The sequence below is a fragment of the Anomalospiza imberbis genome, chromosome 3, assembly GCF_031753505.1.
Source record: "Anomalospiza imberbis isolate Cuckoo-Finch-1a 21T00152 chromosome 3, ASM3175350v1, whole genome shotgun sequence".
Classification (NCBI taxonomy): Eukaryota; Metazoa; Chordata; class Aves; order Passeriformes; family Viduidae; genus Anomalospiza; species Anomalospiza imberbis.
Genome location: NC_089683.1, coordinates 20472158 through 20496481, shown reverse-complemented (window position 1 = coordinate 20496481; position 24324 = coordinate 20472158). Strand labels below are relative to the sequence as shown.

Genomic DNA, 24324 nt, shown 5'->3' with positions numbered 1-24324 from the left:
GTACTTACCTTTGAAATTTCCCCTTTCAGAGAGAGGCTTTACCCTACATATTGAGCTACATTTTAAAGACTTATTCCACTGTAATGAAAGTTCTTAGTCACTCTTGACACAGATCCTTTAGAAAATGCCCAGGCTTTTCACAGTAGAAGCCAATTCTGGCTACCTGCTTTCCTTCTATTAATTTTGCAAAATGTTACTACCTGGAAGGGCTCCCGTGATATCAAAAATACTCAACTTCAAAATCACATCATTAAGGAACATGCTATTTCTAGCAGAATTTAGCTTATCCTGCTAACAGCCTAGGTTTTCTGAAGGAAAATTAAAAAGCCTCACACTGACACACAACTTCTCATAAAAATCACAGAAAGATGACACAAGCACAACTAATTTATGTTATTTAGAATATGAGTAATATAAGTATTTTCCAAAATTTCTCAAACATTTCTTGCTCTTTATTGTCCACTTGACACTACCCATATCTGATCTTCCAGCTGTAAAATTAAGTAAGTGTCACTAACTAGAAAGAGCAACTCTTTCCACATGGCACTTTTCATTGCAATTCTAAGTATTGAGGTTATCAGATACCAATAAGACGGCAAGATTAAGAACGACTTTAGAATTTAACACAGATTTTATATGGAAGTTTTATATATAAAATTTTAAAGTTAGATATTAGTTATCCAATCACCTTTCACATGAGAAAACTGATGAATGTAGTATTTTCCCTTGCAGATGATCACCAGTAGCTGTTTGAACTATTTCTGATTATCTGTTCCAAAGCTCTTACCTTCCAAAACAGAATACTACAGTGTCGACAGAAATGCAAGGTGTCCCCGTACTGTTCCTTTATTGGGTAATATTTCTGAAGTGCAAAGTACATCAGCTTCCAGTCAATGTGACCTTTCTCTGATGGAATCAAATGCCTACAAAACTAGACATAAAATTAATATCTTCCTTTAAAATTGTTGCAGTCAATTCAGGCAAAGGACAGGGAAAGGTGGGGAGAAGGTAGTTAAACTGAAGTTTTGCAACTAGAATTCTTTGAAGTCAATATTATGACATCATACATCTCTGCAAAGCAGTGACAGAGATTTGGTCACAAAAAAGATGGAAGGCAAAGACTAAAAATAGGAGAGTGCCTATTTGCCAAGAAAAACTAGGCCATACACAGCTGATCTAATTCTACTGTCTCAAAATTATTCTAATTATACTCAAGAAGCATTTAACAAAACAGTATTTAGAGTTGTAAGCAATTAATTTTATCCTTTTAAAAAACCTAAACCACTCAGGAATGAGATTTAAAAACATGATTGTGCATTACAGATCATGGTTTTCTGTTAAAGCATTATGGATTTAAATAAAGCTCTTTCTTTAATTTTAAAAGCATATACATGTTTATTTTTCACATTTGGTTGTGATCTCTCAGGAAGGATAGCAATTATTAGTGATTGACATACTTCTTGAGGACCTAATCTGCATGTAAAGACAGAAACAGCTATTTCTCCCCAGTTTGAGAGACAGACAAGGTTTATTAAGTATGTATTATAAAAGACTTCTATTCCACTCAGTGTGGATTAATGCTAATACATTGAAGGCTTTCTTCATTCAGACGACAATTCCTGAATGGGGAGAGAACAGAACTGTCTTTCTGATTTCAGCTACACTTTATTTTGTTTCATAATGACCCTCATTTTTCCCAAAAGTGCTCTTCAGATATCAATTATGTTTTCATGGTTGTTTCAATGGCTCAACAAACACACTGCAGGGGACAGAAAAAAACAACCTAACGTGATTCTGTGGCTTACTAAGCCAGTACACTTGTAATGAGAAGAAGCATAATTTGATATGGTAACATCATTAGGTAATAACTTAGTAAGAAACTGAATGTGAATATTCAGCAACACACTGGAAACACTGTGTACAAGAGTACTTTATGGGGCACAGGGACAGCTAATTTCACTGAAACCCTTAAGGATCTTTTTCTCTGCATTGCCCTAGTATAAGAAGTTTCTCTCTAACCAGTTTTGTCACTGTTCAGTAGAGCTTACCTCATCTACCTTCAAAATCCACTCAACTGCTACATAAGCTTAAATTTGTTATCCTTGTAACTTAACCTTGAATTCTTCTGGGCTGCTTCTGAGGATGGGTTTTCAATTTGCTTCTGTCTGTCTATTTTTTCCATAGTTAATTCTAATACCTTTCATCTTACACAAAAAAAAAAAAAATCTTATTTAGTTCAATGGTGCATGAGTTAATTGAGCTTCAGTTCTGCCTTCCCCATTACAATAATACTTAATCTGGTAGTCACCAAGCAACTTCAACCTTCCAGATTTAAGAACGGGCACTTTGGCTTCCTCCAGTACAGAATGTACTAGGTTTTAAAAGTTCTTCCTCCAGCTCTGATGAGGTACCTTCCACTTTCTTAGGTTTTTTTTCACCTTTCTTAGGTTTTTTTTCCCAGCATTTATTAATGTCAGAAAATGAAGACAGTTCTGGAGTCATTACTAGATTAATTCAATGCTCTTTATGAGGAAGTGACAGGAAAGTACTGCTTCTCTGTCTGTTATTAATTTCAAAGCATTTTTTCTTAATCTTCTTAGCAAAGATTCAAGTTGGCTTCTCCAGAATTTTCATGTAACTTAAAAGTTTGAGAAACCTGTCTGCCTGCCTTAGTTGGTAATGCAAGGTCTACTTCAGCGGAACATTTTAGAGGTATCTTCTACAACACTGGCAAGGCAGTTTTTTAAAAAGCCCATCTTGCAATCACTGTGCAGTAATCCTGAGTGTTCTCTCTATTTGGGGGTTGATTCGTCCTAAATGTTGCATTCAGTATGTCTGTGAGTTTAGGATAACTACTGGGCTGTTTCCTTGTGTTATTTTTAAAAGTGAACACATTATTTTTTAAAGTGAATGCAAGCAAACAGCCCAGTAGTTACCTTAAACTCACAGACACACTGAATGCAACATTTAGGAGGAATCAAGCCCCAAATACGGAGAACACTCATGATTACTGCATAATGATACACTTATCTCAAAAAGGGCAAGTTCATGCTCCATTATTAGAATATAATATCAAAAAAGCTACATTTATACAAATAACAGAGTTTATTACCTGCTTTTCTGCAAAATGGTACTGGCAGAGTTTTTTCCACAACTGTCTGTCTTCACTAAGCATGTACAAAGTTGGGGTCACTTGACCCAGAGTAATAATGTCCCAGCCATCAGAGAACCTGTATAAGATGTTATTCAGCATATGGAGAGGGAGATCGCTAAGTGTAAGTCCATTGTTGACTTGCTGCAAATAAGAGTTGAAGACTTTTAGCTACAAAAACATGACAGTATAGAGTACAAATAAGATTCTTTACTTTAGAGGCATCTTAGGTCTTAGTTTAGTTTTTTCAAATCATTGAGTAAAATCTATGGTTAATGCTTGCCTACAATTATTCTCTAACTGCTGTTGAAAATTTAAATGACTAATAGTACAGAAGAAGCAACAAGCTGTAAGCTTTATAATCACTGCTTTCATACTGTTTAAATAAACATATCCTAAATTCATTATTTAAATTTCAAATAATTTTTGAAACACTTCTGTTCTCTCAAAATAACATAATGCAGTCTTGAAAACTATAATCTAGCCAATTTCACCTACAGTGTGCTAAAGCCTTAACTATAAGAAAGGCCTGAACCAATTTTTTTTAACTTGTTGGATCACTATAGTTTCTCAATTTTTATTAACAAGCAAAACACATATCAACTTGCCTTAAGCCAGCTAGAGTACAGAATAGAATATAGAATACAGGACTGAAGACCAGAGATACAAAATTAAAGCAGTTTGGAAGTTAGAAGAGAGTGGGATAATTTCTGAACTCTAGAGAAAGCTCCCCCTCATTTATAAATGAGAAGATCTGCTGAGATGACAGATGAGAGCACTGAGAATGTTTTCATTAAGACTATACACCACTGTGAACTGTAGTGGGGTAAGCAGCAGCACAGCTCCTACACAACTAAAGCTGGAGCCCACAGTGTCAGGTGGCAGAGGCCCAGCAGGCTGGAGGCAGTGTCCCAGCAGGCAGGGAGAGCATGGGCAGCTGCCAGCCCCAGGGAGCAGAGCTGCCCTGTCACAAGGTGGTGGCAGCACTGCAGCCCTGCACCCATGGGCTCACATTTCTGTCTGCTTCCTTCCCAGCCATTCACCTTGCTTACAGACCAGACTTTCCATAGAGTCATCTGGTACAAGCACTGCTGGGGCAGCAGCGTTCCTCCTCTGAGGAATGAGTATGTGAGCACTACAGATGCAAGACTGCTCATGGGCTACTTCAGCCAGTGTAAAACAGCTCCAAGGGAAGTGTCACGCTGGAAGGGAACAAGCCCAGCAGTAACTGCACTGTCTCAGAAGTGGCCGTGCTGTGGTGGCCTGGCACATGGAAACTGCTGAGACCAGGTTTCTCATTTCTCCTTTCTATTCCAAAAATAGAAGGTTTATTCAGATAACCAGCTCACACAGAAAGGACAATTTCATAATTTCATAGCTGGAAGCCAATAGATAAAATACTTGTATGACTTTACAGTGAGCAATATCTTACAGGATTTCTTCCAGGAGTAAACCAGTCAAATTAAAAAAAGTTGTCTGCTTATCATCAGACATTTCCACTTTAAAACCCTGTAACAGTGCATACCACATGCTTTGAACACAGTCACATGAGGAGAATCCAGATGCTGATGTCATTATCTTTTTTCCTACAAAAGCAACTGTGCTAATGAATAAATCTATAAAATTGCTACTTGAGTTGATACACCTCCGAAATGTCTTCAATTTTTATTTCTTCGATTGTAGAAAATTTATTTTGGAACTAAAAATTGGGGCTTTTTCCTCGTGTCTGACAAACTAGAGATAAATTTTTTGAAACTTATTTGAGTGGGAAAACCAATTCTATCTATACATCTCTACTACAAAGCAGCAGTACAGACACTGTAGCAGTTTTCATTAGAGAAAAGCTATTAAAACATTAGAAAATTAAGTTGATGCCAATGAGTTAATTTCACATTACTTCTTCATAAAACAAAACAAGAAAACTATTTAAAATGTATTTGAAATTTGGTTCACTTACAAATCCGCATGCAACATTCAACATAATTCTCCTCCCCCAAATACTAATTAACATGATTTAATAATATACCTTGTTCATCTGAAGATTTTTTAATTGTTGTTGCCACAGAAGGATAGTTTCTAATCGGCAAATCCAAATATTGATATTGCCTACCAACACAGATTTTCCTACTCCCCTAATCAGTATACAGAGAGTAGAACTCAGATCCTGCAGAAGGTCTTTGATCAATCGTGGATTATATTGGTCTTCCATAACTGGAAAACAAAACAAACCGAATACAATTTTGGATGACAGAGTTAACCACGCTGACAGCTCAAGCTAATAACTACTATTTTTAGATTAATTAATTATAACTCAATTGTTTTTGTACAAATAACTGCCCTAATTCCCACCACAGCATTCAGTGGGGCAGTTCCTTACATGCAAGATCAATAATAAACAATTTCACAGGCAAATTTGATGCAAAAATTCATGCTATGCATTTAATAAGCTTAATGCTAAACAGGTAGCTATATATCAAATTTCTTCAGTTCCAAGCAGACAGTGTAACATCTCCATTTAGTGTGGTTAACAAAAAAAAAAAAAACAAACAATATAATGTAATGGCTTTTTCTTAAAATAATCAAAACTTATCTTTTTTGAGTCTCAGTACATCATGGAATCTGAAACCCAAACATTTCATTAACCTAAAAGCTTTTGCATTTTGTGAAGAGCATAATTTAACAGTAACCAATAGTTTTTGAATAGAATCTAAATGTCACTTAATTTCACCAACACGTTTCAATAGACTTTATTCAATAACAAAGAGAAAATAACTTACTGCAATCATGGGATGGGAAGTATGAAACCTGGCATAATTAAGTATGCTATTACTATGTCTTACAATGTAAAAATGGTAATAAAATTAACCAAAAAAAAAAAAATCAGTTGATAGCTTAGTTACAGCAATTAAATCTGAACAGTTAGATTACAAATCCTTTGGTCTTACCCTTCTGCACAATTTTGTCCAAAATGTTAAAGTAGTTCTTCTGTGCTGCACCACTCAGCGAAGTTAACTGGGATTTTGCAATTAACTGCAAAAGCTATGAAAAAAGGTTAAAAGTCATAAGAATGACAGAAGTAAAGGATGGTTTTAAATGCACATTTAGTGCATATGCTCACCTACAACAGCCTGCATTGGCATTTTGTGAAAATATAACTACAGATTTCAGAAGACAAAGTAAGACATGTGGAAAGCTTTAACCATTTCCACTGGCCTTCCATGAACAATTTCTGAAGGATGCACATTTTCAAAATACTGTACAAATATTTATCTCTGGCAAAGCACACGACATACTTTATGAGCTGTAGTGAACCAACAGAGAGTCTGTTTTAGGGGCTCACAAATACAAATGTGAACTTGGATGTGGCTGGGTTCTGAAGTCCCTGACAGATTTGGTGGCCAGGAACATCACTCTGAACTGATTCCAGCTACCAGAATTACAGCTTCTGAGTGAAAGTATCTTACTGGTCAAACTGAAGTGTGATGGATTTAGTGCACTACTTTCTATTCATGGAGAGGAAATACTCTATTTTGCCTAAACTCGGCAAAACCAATTTCTGTATTAGACCTACATTCAGGTCCCTGGTAGAATAAACCACAGCAATTTAATAATGAGCAGTGTATAAAACATATCAGTAATTTTCTCTTAAGTATTACAGTAAAAATCTCCTAGCTGTTCACACATCTGCCTCTGAAACCACTGTGAGCAAAAAAAGTGACAAGAACAGTGGCAATGGTTTAGGGCAAAATAATCACAACATCTTAAGCTCTTGCCACACATGAATGCCAAGCTATAGGTACCAGAGGCAGCCCTTCCTCCATTCTGACACATTTGCTTTTACATTTCAGATTAAGTTTTGTAGCTGATAGGAACCATTAGCTCTTCATCAAAAAATGGTCTCTTATTATGAGAGACTTTGATGTTGTGACACCATTGCAATGTTGAGAGGTGTGGCACTGAGCTTTGCAACTTGCACTTTATAACAATGAGTTCAGAACAAGTGTTCTCAACACACTGGAAAGGGAAAGCATGGAACAGCATTCCCTACAGAGTGCTCCAGTGTAGGGTAGCACCAAGTGTTGGCACAGAGGATGAAGAAGACTAAGCTTGCCAAAAATTATATTGTATCTTCATTTCTAAAACACCAATTTGACACTTCACTCAACAATAATTTTCCTTGGGAGGAAGAAAGAATATACCTGTTCTGTCCCTGATTTAATAATGTTACTTCTGGCTCCTCTGCACGATCTCTGACAAAACACTATGTGCTATGAAAGAAAGAAATAATTGTCCTGATGTAGTTAAATACAAGCAATCTAATCTCAAAAACTGTATAAACAGATACCAGGATCTCTTTGTTGGCTTTTTCAAAGCCTATTAGCTTGATTAATAATTGAGAACATACCTAGAGGTCTCTGGCAGTCTGCCAGTTCAAGCAAGTAGGTACATTTCTCTTAACTGATTTTTTTTTAATTAATCATGTTGCTCAGTCTAAAGATCAAATTAAAGAAACAAATTCCACCTGATTGATTGTAATGAAGATTCCAATTTCAGTGAAAGGTAATATGCAAGGATTAAGACAATTCTAGCAAAAGCAAAGTAGCAGAGAGTACTAGGATCTCACACACTGATATATGCAGAGCCATGGCTTAGGTTGTCTAGAGATTTTAACTTTGAATGGATGATGTGTTTACTTGGAAACATTCAGCCAAAACCCACCCATATCCAATTCAGTGTATCAGAATTTAACAGCTACAAAGTTATCAATACACTGCAGCACCAACAAATACAAAAAACTAACTGATCCTACCTTCTTCCCCTCACTGCCCATCCTAAAAGAGTCCTGGACAGACATCAATATTAACTTTTAATAATGAATGACATATTTTTAGGTAGTTGGAGAATCATCTTGATGGTCTGTGATCAAAGAATAGCTAGAGTAGGGTTGGTCTTTCAAAATAGTATTCCTGAGTTACACCTCGCTATCAACAAACAGCTACCACCTCAGGGGAACTGATGCAAAAACATGATCAAAGTTTTGCAAAACAATGCAAAATTTTCAAAATTCCAAATAAATTCTAAAACAATTAAAGGACTTTGAAAGTCTATCTACTATTTTAAATTCACTCAGATTTCCTAGGGCCTGCTATTAGCAGAATAATGGTTTGGATTGCAAAGCCAGATTTCTGAATTTTAAAGTACTACTCCTTCCTCAATGATCGTAAGCCTGGCTGACAAAACCAGCTTTTTATATTTTTTGGTGAACTGAAGAAAAACTGGTCAATGTGCTTATGCTGGACTTTGCGCTTTGACTTATCAACTGTTTTGAGCAACCCAGTTTAGGCACTGCAGCATCTAAAACAAATGCAAAATTCTAGATCTGCATTCCTTTTACCTGCTTGCTATTCAAGTGAGACACCCAAGGTTGACACCATTTATACCAAATCACCTTTTTTAAGTGCTTTGGTTTTTCTTCTTCCTACTGTTCAAGGCTGAAAAGTCTTGGGAAAGATCAAGGCTCTTGATTCTGCTCCCAAAACAGCATTAAAAAGTAATGTTCTAAACCACAGTACATACATATACCAAAAAAAACCCCAACCCTGCAAGGGGAACAAACCAGGCAAGTACCCTAACCACTAACTTGGAAGCAAATCCTTTTTGATTTGTTTCCACATCTGTTGTTTTTCTGAAAGTATAATGCATTGCCTCATCTTCACAGGGATGGATAGAATGTGTTTTCTCTACAAATAGTCCACAGGCTAGTGGTAAGAGTGTTCTCCTGGTATGTTTATTTAATTTTTATTTGTGTCTTTTCAAGTTCAGGATGCATTCCAAGAAATACAATATTTGTGAACAGCCTCACCACTGAACAGTCCACTGTAGTCCTGATGTGACTCAGATTTTGAGCTTCTCTAGGAGCTGGGACAAGCACTTTACTACCTCAAGTTAGATAATAAAATAAACCTGGGGCTAGTAAGGTTACCAGTATCCCCAAAACAGGCATTTCCAAGTGGGCAGCTGTTGAGGCATTGAGCTGCAGTCTCAAGTTATAAGGAATGTTAACAAAGATAAATGCATAAATATCTTATCCTTGGTAAAAAAAAACAAAAAACCTGAAATGAATCACAGGACTGGTAAGAAGTTACAGAAGATACAGAAATAGCAAAATACTTATACATCAAGCATGCTTCTGGAAATTGTTATTTGAAACATATTTGAGATGCAGCAACATATATTTATGATTAATAACACTTTACTATATTTGGTTGTATAGAAATTATTTTACTTTTAAAGAGAGTTCATTACCCAGACTGATGAACAACTGAAAGTACCATCAATGTTCCCCTTTAAAATGACACAGCACACTGACTATCACCATCATCCTCAAGCTATAGGCTTTCAGACAGCCATATAAAGAGTTTTCACCAGAGAAAATTTACTCAGTATGAAGTTGCTACTTGCATTATAAATTATGTATGATCAGGATATTTATACAATTACAAATCATCATCTGTTCAGTGCAAAAATATTCCTTTTGTACACACAGGCAGATCAGCAAGAGCATTTTTATAATACACATATAAAATAAAGAGCTTTACACATATAAAATAAAGAGCTTACTTTGACCACGTAATTGAACCTCCTGATGTCCTGAATCGCACTTGAAAAGTCCAAGCGGTTAAAGGCTTCTCCCAAGGTGCAATAGCCATGTCTCTGAGAAAGGGAAGAATACACTTGGAATGGAAGGAAACAAAGACTAAATTCAGTAAAACATTCAGAAAAGCAATCTGACATGCAGCTGATGCTAATGGATACCATGCTCCCTGGAAATATAGTGCCTCTGGACTGAAGAGTTATTTGTTCTACAAGAAATTAAATGAAACAAGATACACTATTTGTAACCATCAGGTATGTAGGCAAGACCTTTCAATTCATACTAAATGTGTAATCTGGCATCATTGGTATTTGATTTCCCTGGGAATCTACTCCATTCTTGCATGGCCACAATGCTGGCACTCCTCGTGGCTATCACAGTCCCCATTTGCCATGCACAGAGAAGCATCTGATTCATACTTGAGGGTGAGAACACAGCTAGCTGCTTCTGAGATCAGATGAAAAAATGGTCTCAACATCTAGAATTTATTTTCCAGGTGCTAGAAGCTTAGGCACTTTTTTTTTTTATGTACCAAGAGCAAGAGCAAGTGCATTTTCTCTTGGTACTTCTCCATATCCTAATATGAAAATGGAAGTTTCAGAGGCCGTTGAGAACAATTTAAGGTGGTAGGAGCAGCCAAAATGACATAGGATTATGCAAAATCAGTACATTTAGAGCCACAAAGCCACACTGGAGCCCAGGACCCAATACGCTGACGCTAGGAAAATCTCTAAGTGGTAAAAGAGATTCTTGCAGAGCAGTGTGCTACTATGGTTTTGTCAGCCCAGGAAAGGAGGAGGATAAATAATTATTTAAAGCTCATTCCTAGAAAGACTTCCTTGGTAAATTATGGGATGTTGACAAATTTTGAGGTACAAATAATGTTCCTTTCTGCGACCCAGTGAACGCTTACCCTGCACGTACCCCAGCAGGATGGGACAGTTAAGAATTCACTGCAGAGTGGTGATAATTACTGCCTGTTGGTTAATGACCAAATTCAGGATTTTTCTGCTTGCTCATTCAGCTGATACACCTCAAAACCAAGCACACTGCACACTTCACAATATGCATACCTTGCTTAGCTAATAGCAGTGAATTAACACATACAGTCAACTAAACCTTTGTTGAAATTTAAGTATTTGTGGCTGTTCTCTGGCTAAACAGTTATCATTTGGTCATGCCTAAAACATTAACATAAGACATTTCCCTGAACAGATTGCTATGAAACTACAGCTCTACCTTTCCCAGTGTACAATCATGACAAAATTATTCAAAAACATCTCCAATTTCATTTCAGCCACACAAATGCACTTGTTTTGGTTTTCTTTAATTTCAATGCTCTCCCATAGCATAGTTCACATGTTTCTTATCAAGACCTCCCCTATCTTCACATTTTGCCCTAAAAAACAGTATCCAATTCGGGAAGAAATGTTTCCTAGTTGTGAGACCACTATTTCAAAATCAAGAAAGATTAGAACCTGTAAGAAAAACTAGAGCCTCTGAATAATGATTTAGATTAGCTTAAATTGTTGCTGTGAATTTTTTGGCTCATGTATTCTTATTCCTTGCTACTTTTTCAACCTACTACTCTAAGCTTTTAAATTTATACAAAGAATTACTTGAAAGATTAGCGCTTAATTCTAACCATCCCTGGTTTGTTTTTTATACTAAAAAACCCAAGTAAACCTGAAAGATGAATGGTCAAATATTAGAAGGTAACCAAAAATACTTAATCTACTCTCTGAATGGACAAGGAACAGAAGCAAATACTTGCACATCACTAGTACTGCAACCTCTCCACAAGCAGGGGAAAAAAAATAATCCCTTTATATATGGGTTATGAAGGACACCAATGCATGATTTTAGGCTACTTGTATTTTGGCCTCAATGTACTTTGAAACCTCAGCTTAACCTTATCATTCAAAGCACCACAATGACTGGTGACAGTCTGTTGTCCCCCTGCTCCTTTTCACCCTAATTTAAGACAGAAGAAAGGGAAAAAGCATACTTGAGACTTTTGCAGACCAATCTAAGTAACCTCATCTAGAAGATAAAGCAGAAAGATGGCTATGAATCTGGTGAGAGGCTTTAAAGTACCCTTCAGATGTAGATGGGCAGTCTCTGGGTCACTGGTCTATAAGATCTGCAAAGTCTTGAAATATATCCTTTTATGTAAGCTCTCCTCAATAGCATGCCCTTCCTGAGTAAAAAGCTCTGTATTGTCTCTCTCAGCTCTAAAATGCAAAGCTATTTTTGCCTGCATGATTACAGTCATCTGCCTCACCTTCTTCTCTCTCTCCTGGCTGGCATTACTATGTGTATGTAAAACCTCCTTACTGATGTTCAAGCTCCACACATCCCAGATAGCCATGGCAATCAGCACGGGAATGAAATTCACACCTCAAGACAGTTTAATCTCTACATACAATGGATGTATTTTAACTTTCCAAGAGCTTTCATATTCCCTTTACACTTCTAGTTATCTGCAGTTATCATAACTTATAGTTATGATACAGTTTAAATCCCAAACAGAAAGCATGTGGACTTGGCTGAAAATAAAGACCCTCTTTGTAAAGTTTGAAACTGATGTTTTACTTACTTCCATTCAAATTTACACCAAGATCCCAAAATATAAGATGGCTGCCTGCAAGCAACTTCTTTGGAGATATTTCTCTGGTTTTGCAAATACTTTCAATTTTAGTTCAAAGAGACAGTAGAAAGATAGATGGGCTTGGATAAGTAGTGAAGAACTGTATGTCTATCCTTGCAAGTTATCACATCTCTGCCACAAAGACCTACTGAAAAGTCATTTTGCCAGCTGCCTTTGCCTCCCCATGAGCAGGTGTCCAGTGTTGCCAATGAAGTGAGTTATGTATAGCCCCTAAGACCACATGGCAAAAATACTTTTTTCAATATACTGTCTGTCAATTAAGAACCACAAAGCTTGTAGGAATTGACCCACACCATGCAGACTTACTTCCTTGGTGCTTTCTTTATGAACATAAATCCACTTTTCACGATAAAAACCTAAAATAAAATAAAAATATAAGCATTTTACGCTTCCACATTAGCTAACGCCTTCCAGAAACTCAACTAAACATACAATTTTCAACAAAATGCTTCATAAAAGAACAGAACAGTTTTAATGAAGGAACTTTACAAAGGCTGGAAAAGATAAAAATTGTCACAAGATACAGACTTCATGAAAATAACAGAAAAGATATATAAATGTTTTTTTTTTTAAACCACAAGAGTTGACACACAATTGGCAGATGAATGACAACTTTTGACAGCTGTGACCAATCACTGACATAACAGTGGTCCTACATAATTCCTGACCTTTTTTTTAATACAACAGGCTCCTTAGCATTTGAAAGTACAGCAGATATAGACAATGTTTTTGTTCCTGACCACTCCACCCCTCTAATCCATTTTCTTCTGTACAGGTGCCTGTTCTACATTGACTTGGTCCCATAAGCATCCAGAAGAGTTTAATCTAAAACTAGTCCACAAAACATAAAAGTGATTAATATCAGAAGACACCTAATACTCAGCAATTATGATTCTTAAATGAATTACCTTTGGGTACTTGAAAAAAAAAATCCAACACAATAAATGGTCAATAACATAGTTTCAGACATATCACTTTTGACACCAGAATTTGTTGCCAATACAGAAATAGGCATAATTTGGAAGGCTACTCTATAGGAGAGTATAATATGACTATTTTAACATTTCTCTGAACCTACATGAGACTTCTAAAATAAATGAAAAACCCCAGCCTTACATTGCGAATCTGTGTTATTCCTAAAATGATCTTTTTTCCTTTTCTTGGCTGCAAACTCACAGTCTTCTGCATTGTACACTTCTTCATTCTCATCATCCCCAGTTATGATACTGAAATAAAAACATCTAATTAGAATAGCAGTAATTAAATATTTAAGATGCATACATCTTACAGTTTTCTGCATTAAAGTCTACCAGCTGAAAAATAAAGAAATCATGTTCTTAATTAAGATCCTCTATCTCATGGTCTATAGCAACATGTATCTGGAGAGAAGCTGCCTTCTTTTCTTCCCAGAGGGGTTGAATTTTGTGCCAAAATAATTAATACATGAAAGTATCTTCCTAAGAGGTATGCTGAAAGTCATTACGTACATTCAGGAAGGAGTACTAAGGAGACAGTACTAGCTGGACAACTGTAAAACTCTGCAAAGTTCTGATGTACAAAAACCCATTATTTGAAATGGACCAAGTTTTAACTGCACACAGGTAAAAAGTCTGTGAAGTCTGTGCATCCTTGCACAGGCAGAAAGCCAGCAATGAACGACATCTCTCTTACTACTGCCACCTTTGGGGCGAAGAAAGTCTTTAAGAAACTCTTGATTCACAACTGTACATACTACAGATGTCATGGCACTGTTTTACCAATGATTTGCACAGCATCAAGAGCCAAGTGGTCTGTCACTGCCAGAGAGACTCTACTCCACCTATGTCACTCCTGACAGTTAACTATGTAACCCAACACTGAGGACTATACCAAATGCTTATGTTTATTGAACATACTGGGAATACAAAAAATATACAAATTACTGAAAATCTTTTTAATAGGTTAACATTTCTAAAATCTATGTGCATTTAAAAACTGTTTGTGCTACAAGAATTCTACACAGCTTCATGAAGTTTTCATTCAATTTTTGCAGATAACTATAAGGACCAGCAACAAAGATAAAAATGGGTGTTCTCTTTTCTAGCACTGAGAAAGAAGATACTTCATATGAAGGCCATGGTCTTGCACAGATAAGGCAGGGTAATGAAGTTTAACTGGGGGACATTCTTATTTCTACATTATTGCTCTTTGGCAACAAAGTTGTATATGAAACTCCTCACATCCATTACAATTTTAATCTAAATCACTTTTTATCACTGCCAGTTTGAACTTCAGATTAAAACAACTGAACATTGTAAACTGAAGAACAGAAGATTTTTCAAAAATAAACTGTATCTGGGCATTTAAAGACAAAAATAAAATTATTTTAGTCTATTGCTACTAGCTTACACAGTTAAAATTTTCAGGTTTGAACCATCTGCTAAACAACACTGTAAAAAATTTTTGGCTTTTGAATTGTTCTAATCAGTACATGCTAGCTCAGCTTAAAGATACACAAGTCAAGAAGATTTAGAAAAAGAAAGTTGGTTTCATCTTAGCTTTTTTTTGAGGATTTAAACCTAACATCTGCATTCAGATAGTGCTCAATACAAGGTGATAGCATTAGTTCAGTCCTTAATATTTTTAAAGTAGAGGATAAAGACTCAACACCTTAAATATTCTATACAACAGTGCCAAATATCACATCTGGTCAAACAGCAAAAGAGCTCAGAGGGAAGAAACCAGCAAGAGACAAAAGCAAAACATCAACACAAGTTATTTGATTATGTAACATTCCAACATATCAGTTTGTTTTTGCGGGTTTTTTCCCCCCAAAGCTATCATACAGGAAATCTCTAAACTCACTAAAATTAATTTAATTATGATTTAACATATTGGCTGCATCACCACATCATGTGAGAAGCTATGGCAGAATCTGAAGAGTTGCTACAGAACCAGAAATTGAGCCCAAAGCTCCCAGAGTTTTACCATCCTAACAACAGATACAATACTAGGGAGATAGGCCCTGATACTCTGCAACATCATCCAAGCAGCACAGAAACTCTCTCATGCTCCTTGACCCAAGGCAAGCAATGGAGAGAGAGGGTGGGAGGCCACATTTCCGAAGGCCTGCTTAGAAGAGGAAGGTTATTGTGTAAAGATTCCTTCTTTTGTTCCTGGATCCAAGTGTCTCTATAAAGTAATTTAGATCAGTAACATACCTGAAGTAATTTGAATCCCACTCCTGACACCCCGTAAGATACAATTCCTCAAGCATCATATAAATAACTAAGCTTAAGGAGTCAATAAACATAAGGAATTGTGAAGAAGAAGATGGTTATTTCAAATACCTTTATCTAGCATTCTAGATAAATTTGCATATCTAGCAAATTTGCCTGTGACATTCCTGGAATTCCTTAAGTCTCTGTAGAGAAAACACAAACCGGACTGTTACCTCTGAGGATCTCTGATATGAGGCTTTATTTCCTCATGTTCTGTCCCACTTCACATAGAGTCTTTCCCTACTCATCCGTAAACAACACTACTCTTCTTGACAAACCTTTGGTCTGAAAGCAATGAATGAAAGCAAGGGTCCCACAGACATCTGAAGAATGGGATAGAAACACAGAGTTACCCAGTGACCACTAGCATTCCTTCCAGAAATCTGCAGAGTTGCTTGACAAGTAATAAAGCTGTTGTACTGTTCCAAAAGCACCCCCTGCCCCCTCAAACACCAATTTAAGATACAAGAAACCAAATTAAGTGCTGCACGTGCCATATGGTGCAACAGAAGCCTTAATTTAGTGTTTTTATTATAATACTGCACGTGACATCTGAGTGCACCTGGCAGGATTTAAATACATACATAATACTGTCAATTTACAGCTATTCTTACTCTCATCTTGATGACACACTTCATAAAAAATTCTTCTGAAGCTTTTAAAAGCAAAGTACCTGGTGTCCTTAGAACTACAATATCTTAGATCATGCAACAATTTCAGTTTTTCCAAAAAAAGTAATTTCATAGCGGTATTTAAATAACCTCCTGGGTATGGTGCTTAAAATGATGGAAAATGTGACAGGGCTATCTGAGCTCCAACTATTTTCCCTCATCCCTTGCTTCTTTTCACATGGCCATCAAGTAAATTATTTACAGAGACAGACTATTTTAGAAGTGACTCTCACAGCTTGACCATGGAAAACCCTAAGTGCACGCACCAAATGATTTTGTCATTTGACTAATATATTGTAATGTTATCTGTTCATAGATTCAAACCAAAGGACTTCTATCCAGTACCGAAATCACTCTTGTGAACACTGTATCTCACAGAATTAGACAAGAGACACTGCAGACTGAAATGACTACCCTGCCAGCCCAAGTAGTTCATATGAACCTAACACACAAAAAAGTAAAATACCACCATCATGAATATCTTATTAGTCTAATTCCCTTTCATTTACCTCAAAAAAGAACACATAAGACAGCTTTACTCCGAAGTTGTGGGCTAATGAAAGACACTTGCATAAAATTCTGTAAGGCAGTTGCACCCCCATCAAGCCTCTCTCCACCGCCAAGCTTCAAGGACACAGTGCTATAGCACTGGAAGTGTCTATTTCAATTTACAGGGAGTCATGGCCAGCATTCACACCACAGAGCTTGAATGCACACAGCCCAAGCCACATTTCCAGCTACTATATACCTTGGACACAAGGCACTCTTAGGCATATAACCAAGATCGACAGAAGTGATGGTCTCTTTTTTTTCTATCTTAGTTTCCATAAAAAGATCTAAAGTGCAATTATTCAAGCACTATGCCAAATAATTAAAACTGTTCCTGCACAAATGATTATATTTGTTCAAGCATGGTTACTATTAGGTCCACCAATTTTACTAATTCAGCAGCTGGATTCACCAAGGCATTGGATGACTAATCAAGCAAAGTTTGAACTTCTATTTTAACAAGAACACATTCTTCAATTTAAGTAACTTATGTGTCTTTAAGGTTTATTTATGAATCTGTTTGTGATTAGATTTCTGAAGAGAAAATATCTGCAATGGGTAAAGGAAAGTTTGGCAAGCAACTCTATCTACACTTTCACTCACAGAAGAGAATAGAAGCAAAACAAGAAAGGTTTTCATCCAACTACATAGCTTGAATTTATTTCCTTATAAAGGAAAACTACTACAACTTCTCCCTTAAATACAATACTGAAGTACTAACTTCAGAAGAGATTCCTACAGAATATTTTAGTGAAAAAGATGATTCCTTACAATGGATATAAATGAATAAAACCCTGCTAGAACTGCCAGATCAGTATACACCACCACCCCTATTCACAGGGCAGCTTAAAGAGAGACAAATAGGTATTTTTGTACTGCTTACTGTACCTTTCTTCTACAAAGAAGCACTTTATCAAGTTTCTTTCTTTTTTTAGTGCTACATCACGTTAACAAATCTCCTAAAGTGAGTTATATCTTCAATATACACCATAATTATTGCCAAACAGCTTAAGATGGTACAGAGATCCAGCCAGCAACACATCTTACACTGCTGTACAACAATGTGAAGCCCTGCCCATGACATAGAAGAACCCCAAGCCTTGGTATATGCTGGGTACAGACTGGATAGAAAGCAGTTTTGTATGAAAGGAGCCAGGAGTCTTGAGGATAAGTACCTGAAAACAGGTCAGCAGTGTGCCCTTGTGTTGTGTTAAGCCAACTGCACCCTGGATTGAGCTATCAAATGTGTATCCTGCAGACTGAAAGAAGCAAACATCCATCTTTATTTGGCATGAGTACTCATCTGGAGTACTGTGGCTAGTTTGGGGCTTCCCAATACAGTGAAAACATTGTCATACTGGAACAACTCCAGTGGGGAGTCACCAAGCTACTGGAGCACATGGTGCACCAGGGTAGAGAACTGACCTTGCTCAGTTTTAAGAGCTGGTGGTGGAGGGAAATCTAATTGCTGTCAGTTTTTAATATGAGACTATAAATAAGATTGAGTGAGACTGTAAGGCTGGAGGAGGTGGGCAGTAGTAAGTTAAGCAGTAATGGACACAACCTGTGATAAGAGAAATTCTTACTAGAATGAGGAGGGCAAGGAGAAATGACACAACCTAGGTCAGCAGAACAACAAAAATAACACTGACAGTAACAGTAACTTAGAACAGGAGCCCAGAAAAGAACTTCCATTCCATTTTCCATTGGAAAAGCACAAAGCTGAACTGGGCAAGGCCCTGCAGAACCCAAACTCAGCTGGCCTTGCTTTAAGTATGTGTTTCAACCAGATGATGCTCAGAGGTCATTTCCACTCTAAATTGTTCCACACTGTTGTGCAAATAGACATTAATTGCAGTTTAGTGGCAAAACTTAACTGGAATATAAAAAGTTACAATCATAGATCCAAAATTGAAAGTGTAGTGAAATTACTCCAAAGTAGTGCTACTATGCCAAGACGTACCAACTTGAATTGTCTGAGTTTGAACAACATACATTTTTAATTGAATAGACAAAAGTAAAATTAAGAATCAAAAACTAAAACCACAGTTTTTGGCTCCAGAAGAGTTCAATTCTAGGGTCTTCCAAGACTAAGGGGAAAAAAGGAAAAAAAAAAAATCAATCCAGTATTTTTTGCTTAAAGAAGCCATAAAAATACCTCACCTTGCTCTTTGGGGAAAAGACACATTTATACATTTATACACAGACAATTATGAGCAGAAGTCTTAATGGTATTCACAAAGACTGATAATTCCTTTCATACTTATCAAACAATATTAATTAAGCAACCTACATGATATTTATTTTTGAAGCAATTTGCATGGTTGCTAAATACTTATTAGATTTCCCTTACTTTGCCAAGTATATTATTAAAGATATAAAAGAGAAAATATTTTTTTCAAAGGTATTTAAGGCAACTTTTATGTTGGAGGCTTACTGAACATTCTTCCAGACAAAGTTTTGTATCCACAGTGGCCAGGCTATGTGGATAAAGAAGCCCAAATGAGATCAGTGACAGATTAACACAAAGGGAAAAAAGGCATAAAGCAAACAGTAGGTTAAACTTAATAATGCTTCACTGCTTGATAACTCCCTTGAAGATTGTTTTACAAATTTAGAAAACACAGGTGTGTGGCTACAGCAAGTCCTAGCTTCCCAGTAAATCCGTCTCAACCAGATGAGTTATCTTTTACTGGACTAACAACAAAACACCAAATGTTCCCTTTCCTCATTATGAGCACATTATGCTGGAATTTATGACCAAGAATCTTACCCCTGAGAATTACTTCTTTGTAGAGAAGTTTGTTTTGACAAAATTATTTATATCACACCAGTCTTTGGCTATTTGCCACAAGTATTACTTTATTTACCTAATCTCTGTCTCACCTGTCCTACAGGAGCACATACAGTCATATACTGTGTTAGAGAATGAGCATTAAGCTACCACTGATTGAATGTCTGGAGCAAAAACATTTTATGGCTGCCACAAACTAATCCAACACCCACTCAGCAGAAAGCCTTCATTCACTTCCAGGTTCAATATGCCTTCTGCACTTGTAATTTACAAGTGTCACTTTTACCTTTAAATAAAACCCAGCAGGCATTGGGGGGGGCATGGTTTTTTTTTTTTTTTTTTTTTTTTTTTTTTTTTTTTTGTTGGTTTGGGTTTTTTCTAAGTATTTATTGTTTTATTACTTTGAAAGACATATAGGCTAAGAAGGGATCTGGCTGCCTCAAATAAGCAACTCACAAAGCAGTGACAAAAGACAGTCTCCACAGGGGTCTTCTGTCTGTCTAACTAACAAAACACATGATTGCATTTGGATACAGATGACATCAGCTACCATAAACAGTTGCAATCTGAATGGAAATTAAGTGAATTTTGCCTTCCCACCTGCTATTAATTCATGCAGAATCACTTTTTTTTTTTTTAAACTTACACAGTGTGGCTGATATCATTCAGCTGATTATTCCCATCCTCAAGTGCATGACTGAAGGGTTCACATCTTTTCCATCCATCTTCTGTTTTAACCCATCTCCATCCAGGGGATCTCCAGTCTTGGCCCAAAAATGGCATGGTTTCTCTATAAGCAGCAAGAAGAGATTCTTTGTCTATAATTTATTTTAAAAAGTTTCAAAACTTCCTGTCATTATTTCATTTTCTCTTTAGTCTTAAAAAGAAAATACCTTGAGAAAAGTTCTCTGTAGAGCATCCTTTAAAGAAACAGATTCAGTGGTTTAAGTAGATTTTTTTTATTCTCTAATGATGTTGTTCTTGTCTTTCAGCATTTTATTAGATCAAGGTAGATTTCCGTGTTCTTTGGAGAACAAGGAAAAAAATCCTGGTAGCCCAAGAATGGAATGATACCAAGAAAAGCAAATCAATTATATCACATGTAATCTGCTCTGTCATGATCAAACAGATTACTAATTTTCATATGTGACTAATAAATGGTTTTAAAGAGATTGACAGCTAACAAAATCAATGTCGCACCTTTTGTTTTTTCTAATCCTTACAAATACTGAGTTTATGGTAAAATGTGTAGTGATGCTTTGGGAAAGGAATTTTAACATTCCCAAAAATCTTTTTACGTTGTTTTTGAGACCACCTCCCATGCCAGCCTATTAAGCAGATACCAGGACAAAAGGAGACTGCAACAAAGTCCATTGTGACAGGTCTCCAGAAATTCCTACAAACAGATGCAGGTCATCACAGGTATATCACTCAAACAGTGTTCTGCTACCATGTTTCAAAAGTGAGATTCATTTCTGACACATTAAGAGCTTGAACAAGGCAGTTTTCTACACTTGAAAGACTATAACCTTGCCAGCTTTTACTCTCTTCTTCCCATTCATCACACAAATATATTGCTCCTTAGTTTAACAAGAGATTTCACATGCAAGCTATAGAGGGAAGATAGCATTATCATGTTCAAAACACATGTTAATATATAACAGCAACAGCTTTGGTCCTCACAAACACGCATTTTCTAATACTTTTTCAACTTGAAAAAATATTAGGCCTCATCAGTAAACATCACCACGAATTTATTTAAAAATTTGCACTCTTGACCAGTACTCGCCCAATGTATTTGTTAGAAGAGGATAAAAAGCCAGAAGAAATACAGGCTGAGAAAGTCAGCTGGGTTTTTCTTTATTTAAAAACTGCATAGCATACAAAACAAAGTGCATTGCCTAGGCCTCAGGATTGACTAAAGTCCTCTTCCTACTAATACCTCAGGTTTCCTCTGCTCTTAACAAGAACCTTTTCCAAAATTTACATCATCCATTCCCCTAGCTGCAACAAATTTTATTCATGCCTATCTGCTTTTCCAATCTTTTACTGCTTCCTAGGAATAATATGAACCACAAGTAGTTGCTTAGTACTCCCCTCATACTGGTATCTCGATCACAGAATGGTTTGGGTTGGAAGGGACCTTAAAGATCACCCAGTTCCAATCTGGGTGACACCTTCCACTAAACCAGGTTGCTCAGAGCCCCATCCAATCTGGCCTTGAACGCTAAAAAGATGGGATACCCACTACTGCTCTGGGCAACCTGTACCAGCGCCTCTTCATCTCACAGTAAAGAAATTTTCACTAAGACCTAACCTAAACCTACCTTCTTTCAGTTTGATGCCATTCTGTCTTGTTCTGTCACTACAGGCCCTTGTAAAAAGTCCTTCTCCAGCTCTCTTGTAGCCCCTCTTTAAAGGACTAGAAGCCTGCTCTAATGGTCTCCCGAAAGCCTGGCTTCACCTGGCTAAACAATCCCATTTCTCTCAGCCAGTGTTCACAGGACAGGTGCTCCAGCCCTCCTCTGGACTCTCTCCAACACATTCACAGCCTTCCTGTGGTGAGAATCCCAGAGCTGGATGCAATGCTGCAGTGGTGTATGAGGAGAGCAGAGCAGAGGGGCAGAATCACCACCCTTGACCCACTGGCCACACTTCTTTTAGTGCAGCCCAGAACACCTCCAGCTTTCTGGGATGCAAGTGCCCACTGCTGACTCATGTTGAGCTCCTTGTCAACCAATAGCCCTGAGTTCGTCTCCTCAAAGCTGCTTTCAGTCCATTCTCAACCCATCCTGTACTTGTGCTTGGGACTGCCATGACCCAGCTGCAGGACCTAGCATTTAGCCTTGTTGAATTTCAGGAGGTTTGCACACACTCATTTCTGCCCTACCAAAGTCCCTCTGGATGACATCCCTTCCCTCCAGCTTGTTGACTGCACTGCACGATTCGGTGCCATCCAAAAACTTGCAGAGGATACACTCAATCCCACTGTCCATGTCCCCAGCAAAGATGTTAAACAGGCCCAGTGCCAATCCCTACCCCTCAAGAATGCCACTTTTCACTCATCTCCACTTGGCCACAGAGCTGCTGACTGCAACTCTTTGAGGATGACCATCCAGGCAGTTCCGTATCTACCCAGTGGTCCATCTGTCAAATTCACATCTGTCCAGTTTAGAGACAAAGAATTTGTGTGGGACAGTGTCAAATGCTTTTCATAAGTTCAGGCAAATTACATCAGTCACGGTGTGACCCCATGGGACCTCATCCACCAACCTTGAAATCCCACCGCAGAAGGCCACCAGATCTGTGAGGCAGGATTTGTGAAACCATGCTGGCTCCCACCCTCACACAGCTTAATGAGATCCCAACACCCCATTCGTCCAGGCAGGCTCCACACACCTCCTTCCAGACCCCTCAGCGCTGCCCGGCCCGCCTTGCTCCAGCCCCATCTGCGCACCCTGACTTTAAACACCTTGCCCCACACTCCTTCAGCCCCCCACGCCCTTAGGAGCCAACCCCAAACCCCTCAAGCCACGACGGCCCACGCTCAGCCCCTACCCGCGGGCCGACGGGGCTCACGCACACGGCCCCACAGGTGTCCTCCCGGCCGGCCGGGCCGGGCCGCGCTCACCTCAGGGCGCCGACCGCGCCGTCCCCGCCGCTCCCCGCCCGGCGCTCGGCGCGGGCCCGGGGCTGTTGCCGGAAGTACCATGGGCCGCGCTGGCCACGCCCCCGCCGCGCTGATTGGCCGCCGCGCGCCGCGCTTGTTGCTACCCGGCAGCGCGCGCCGCCATTGGCGCAGCGGGGCGGGGCCGTCTGCGCCCGGCGCGAGCCGGCCGCGGCACGTGACAGGCGCCCGCGGGGCGCACGTGCCAATGTTTTGGTCGGCGGGGGCGGGGCGTGTGGCGCGAGCGGGGCGGGGCGGGGCGGGGCGGGGCGTGACCCCCCGGGAAACCCCTTCGGTGTGACCCCGCCCCCCGGTGTGACCCCCGGTGTGACCCCCGGGAAACCCCTTCGGTGTGACCCCGCCCCCCGGTGTGACCCCCGTGTGACCCCCGGGAAACCCCTTCGGTGTGACCTCGCCCCCCGGTGTGACCCCCGTGTGACCCCCCGGGGGAACCCCCCGGTGTGACCCCTCCCCGCGGTGTGACCCCCGTGTGACCCCCCGGGGAACCCCCGGTGTGACCCCGCCCCCCGGTGTGACCCCCGTGTGACCCCCGGGGAACCCCCGGTGTGACCCCACGCCCCCGGTGTGAGCAGTGTGACCCCCCGGTGTGCCTCCCTGCGTGTGACCGGTGTGACCCCCTCTGTTCCGTGGCCAGGGTGACTCCCCGGCATGACCGGTGTGTGTGATCGCACTGCCCCTGCCCCGCTGTGTCCCTGTGGCCCAGGTGTGCCCGGAGTACCCCGGTGTGGTCTCCCTCCGTGTGCCCCAGTCTGCTCCTCTTGCCCCGGAAAACCAAGTTTATGGAGGGCCTTGTTTCTTAAAACTTTAAATCATTAATATATGATTGTATAAACATTTCCGATTTCACTAAAAATCAGCTATTTTCACCTGTCTGAATATGGAGAA

At 38.8% G+C, this 24324-nt stretch overlaps 1 protein-coding gene across 3 annotated transcripts in view; it reads right to left on the bottom strand.

The window, feature by feature from the left end:
• Positions 1–23518, bottom strand: part of FBXO25 (F-box protein 25) — a 30135-nt gene extending 6617 nt beyond the window's left edge. Inside the window, exons 1-9 of one of the 3 annotated variants that reach the window (XM_068183566.1) lie at positions 23383–23518; positions 20398–20541; positions 13594–13703; positions 12784–12833; positions 9773–9865; positions 6097–6190; positions 5178–5362; positions 3113–3295; positions 788–931 (exon numbers count right to left, since the gene is read on the bottom strand). In XM_068183566.1, coding sequence (XP_068039667.1) covers positions 788–931; positions 3113–3295; positions 5178–5362; positions 6097–6190; positions 9773–9865; positions 12784–12833; positions 13594–13703; positions 20398–20534 — 996 coding nt within the window. In that variant the 5' untranslated portion in view covers positions 20535–20541; positions 23383–23518. Of the gene's footprint in view, positions 1–787; positions 932–3112; positions 3296–5177; positions 5363–6096; positions 6191–9772; positions 9866–12783; positions 12834–13593; positions 13704–20397; positions 20542–20644; positions 20803–23382 lie in introns of those variants that run through there. The other 2 variants (XM_068183563.1, XM_068183564.1) reach the window with 2 other exon arrangements.
• Between the last annotated feature and the right edge of the window lie 806 nt (positions 23519–24324).